At 38.0% G+C, this 3,655-nt stretch overlaps 1 protein-coding gene across 1 annotated transcript; it reads left to right on the forward strand.

Moving 5' to 3' along the window:
- The first annotated feature begins 1,846 nt into the window (after positions 1–1,846).
- Positions 1,847–2,837, forward strand: LOC128196174 (uncharacterized). The gene is made up of 2 exons (XM_052876298.1): positions 1,847–2,006; positions 2,101–2,837. The coding sequence occupies exons 1-2, from the start codon at positions 1,864–1,866 to the stop codon at positions 2,672–2,674; spliced, it is 717 nt and encodes a 238-aa protein (XP_052732258.1). The 5' UTR covers positions 1,847–1,863; the 3' UTR covers positions 2,675–2,837.
- Positions 2,838–3,655: the final 818 nt, after the last annotated feature.

Consider the following 3,655-nt stretch of genomic DNA (forward strand, 5'->3'; position numbering starts at 1 on the left):
GGATCATAATGATGTTGGTAAAAAAATGGTTGAGGGTGATGGTGAGGATCATAGTGATGCCCATGAGGGTGAAGGTGATGGGTATGAGGGTGAAGGTGAGGATCACAGTGATGCCTATGAGGGTGATGGTGAGGATGTTGAGATCCATCATGAGGAGGAAGCTGAGGTACATGATGTAGATGATTTTGAGCTAGAGGATTATGAAGAGGATGATGATGTAGAAGACAGTGAGGGTGATGCACATCAGGCAGAGTCTGAGGACGAAGATGTAGATAGAAGTGAAGGAAGTCTAATTGATGTCAGCGTGCATTGTGACATTGGGACTTCTAAAGGAAATGTGGGAGAACAAGCTTCCAGTGCCTTACTTGAGTCTGAACGGTCAACAGATAATGAATTTATTCATGATATGTGTGGGTTGTCTGACAATGAGTGGTTATCAGAGGAGTTGTTGAGTGGATCAGATAGTGAGGACAATGATGTGAGGACTAAGATAAGGTTTCCCACTTTTAGTATGCCTAAAACTTTGGTGGATTATAAATGGGAAGTAGGAACCTATTTTCCTGAGAAAAATGAATTCACAGATGCCATAAGGACTTATGCACTAAGTAATGGGAGAAGTTTAAAATTTATTAAGAATGACAAGAAAAGGATTTCTGTCAAGTGCTTGGGTGGAAGAGGAAATTGTAAATGGTATGCGTATTGTTCCTTTAGGACTGATATCAGTGCATGGCAACTGAGAAAAGTGTTTGATAACCACAACTGTAGTAGAGATTTCAATGTTAAGTTGATCACTTCAAAGTGGTTGAGTGAAAGGATGGAGAAAACTGTGAGAGAAAATCCTACAATGAAGGTCATGGACATTAGGGACAAAGTTACTAGGAAATGGAATGTAGGAATTTCAAGAAATATGGCGTTTAGGGCAAGAGCAATGGCAAGAGATAAGGTTGAAGGATCATTCAAAGATCAATATAGAAGACTTCGCGATTATGGTCATGAGCTGCTGAAAACAAATCCAGGAACAACAGTAAAAATCAAAGTTGATAACAGTAATGGTGAGGTCATATTTCAAAGATTTTATGCATGCTTGAAGGCATGCAAGGATAGCTTCATTTGTTGTAGACCTATTATTGGCTTGGATGGATGCTTTCTGAAAACCAAGTATGGAGGGGAGTTACTAACAGCAGTGGGAAGAGATGGAAACGACCAAATGATGCCCATAGCATATGCTATTGTTGAGGTAGAAAACAAAGACTCCTGGACTTGGTTCTTGGAGCTCCTTATTGAGGACCTTGGTGGGGCAGCTGTATGTGCAGGATGCACATTTATTTCAGACCAACAAAAGGTCAGTGAATGTTCAATATGTTTTACATATAACTGAATATCTTCATTAAACAAATGTTAATTACAATATGTTGAATATGTCAGGGTCTTTTGCCAGCAATCCAGGATCTTCTACCTGGTGTAGAACAAAGATTTTGTGTTAGGCATTTATATTCAAACTTCAGAAAAAAATTTCCTGGAAAAAACCTTAAACGTCTGATGTGGCGGGCAACAACAGCAACACACCCACAACAATGGGAGACTGAAATGAGGAATATTAGAGACATAAATCTTGACGCATTTAAATATCTGATTGCCATCCCACCTAGGTATGCATTAAGTCTTCTAGTTATTAACTCTTAACCATATTTCAATATTTGCTTCCTTGCCAAGACACATAGTTGACTACTTATATTCACTTATCCCAGGTTTTGGTCAAGATCTAGATTCACCTCTAGATCACAATGTGACACTCTTGTCAACAACATGAGTGAGGCCTTTAATAGTGTGCTACTTGATAGTAGGTCTAAGCCTATTATTAGCATGTTAGAAGACATAAGGGTTTACATAATGAAGAGATGGGCTGCCAACAGGACAAAGATCACATCATATCAAGGTTCAATATGCCCCAAGATTTTTAGCAGATTTCAAAAGGAGTCCTGGTTAACTAGACATTGGTTACCAAGGTAACTTTTATGATGTGTGTTTCCATTCATGTTAACTTTCTTTCCATTTATTGTGATCCATCTAATTGTGTTTTGAATTGTGTATTACATATAGGTGGTCAAGAGAAAAATTATTTGAAGTGAAACATCTTTCAGAATTTGGTCAGCAATTTGTTGTGAATATTGACACCATGGACTGCACATGTAGAAAATGGGCAATTACTGGCATTCCGTGTACTCATGCCATCACTGCAATGAAGTTTTTGAATATAAATGCAGAAGACTACATTGGCAACTGGTTTAGGAAGTCTACTTATGAAGAGACTTACAACACAATAATTAACCCTATCAATGGACAACATGTCTGGGATGTTACACCCTATGCAGATATATTACCACCAAAGAAGAGGACAATGCCAGGAAGGCCCAAGAAGAAACGAAGGCTAGAGGAGTGGGAGTTGAAGAAGAATAACAGTGAATTAAGAAAGGGTGGCCAGAGGAAAACATGTGGCATCTGCAAACAACTTGGACACAACAGAAAAGGCTGTCCACAAAGACCTCCAACAGTAGAGGTTCCTACAGCCCAATCTTCTCAAGTCACCCAACCTCCAGCAACACATGTTCCTATTGGTGACCAATCTTCTCAAGTCACCCAACCTCCAGCAACTATGCCTTTATCTGATGAATGATGTACTGATCAATGATCTAATGTACTGATCCTAAATTTATATTTTGTACCAAATGTTTGCTCTATCATTTTGAACACAGTCTGTGCAAATGTATTGTTATGATGTATTTTGGATATGTAAGACAATGTTGTTATCATTTTGAACAGCTTCTGTTATCATCTAAGACAATTGAACAGCTTCTGTTATCATCTAATACAATGTTTGTGGTTATCAGAAAGTGATTACTGCCCAATTTTGTTATCACTCATCAACTTTATTTCTCATTACTTTATTGGTCATTGCTTTATCATTATTCCACTTAAAGTAACAATACAATTAAATGAAATTAAATGACACACATTATCACTGTAATAACTCACCAACATTAATAAAACACACATTACATATAAGCCAAGTTTCAAGTCTGATAACATTAATAAAAAACACATTACATATAACCCAAGTTTGAAATCTGATCACAGATGACACAGCATCAACCAACTTTCACCAACATTGCTAATACAATTACATTCAAAACAAATATGACAAAGATCATCCCCACCAACAATTTAAACCACTTATCTAACTTAACTAAACTTTTCTCTATACAACCCAGTCTGATCTTTGGACAATATGTTTCTTCCATTTGCAACACACTGTCTTCCATGCTCATCACACCCACTTCTTCAGTTCTTTCACTATCAGTCCTTTCTTCTACATTCAGCCATTTTCCTTCATTTCCTTCGTCAATGCACCACTTGAAGAAGTTGCAACCAACCAATTCTCCACTCCCACCCTGTTCAACACCAACACACACACCTTCGTCAAAACCCAAATAAATAGACATAGATTTATTGTGATATCAAACTGACCTTGAAGTTAGGGCAACCCCAGAATTTTTTTCCCTTGTTCTTAGGGGTTCTCGCAGTACGAAACACTGCACTGTGACCACAGAGGCATCTTGGGTTTCCATCGAAGCTCCTAACACTGCCACTACTGCGT

The sequence above is a fragment of the Vigna angularis genome, chromosome 1, assembly GCF_016808095.1.
Source record: "Vigna angularis cultivar LongXiaoDou No.4 chromosome 1, ASM1680809v1, whole genome shotgun sequence".
Taxonomy (NCBI): domain Eukaryota; kingdom Viridiplantae; phylum Streptophyta; class Magnoliopsida; order Fabales; family Fabaceae; genus Vigna; species Vigna angularis.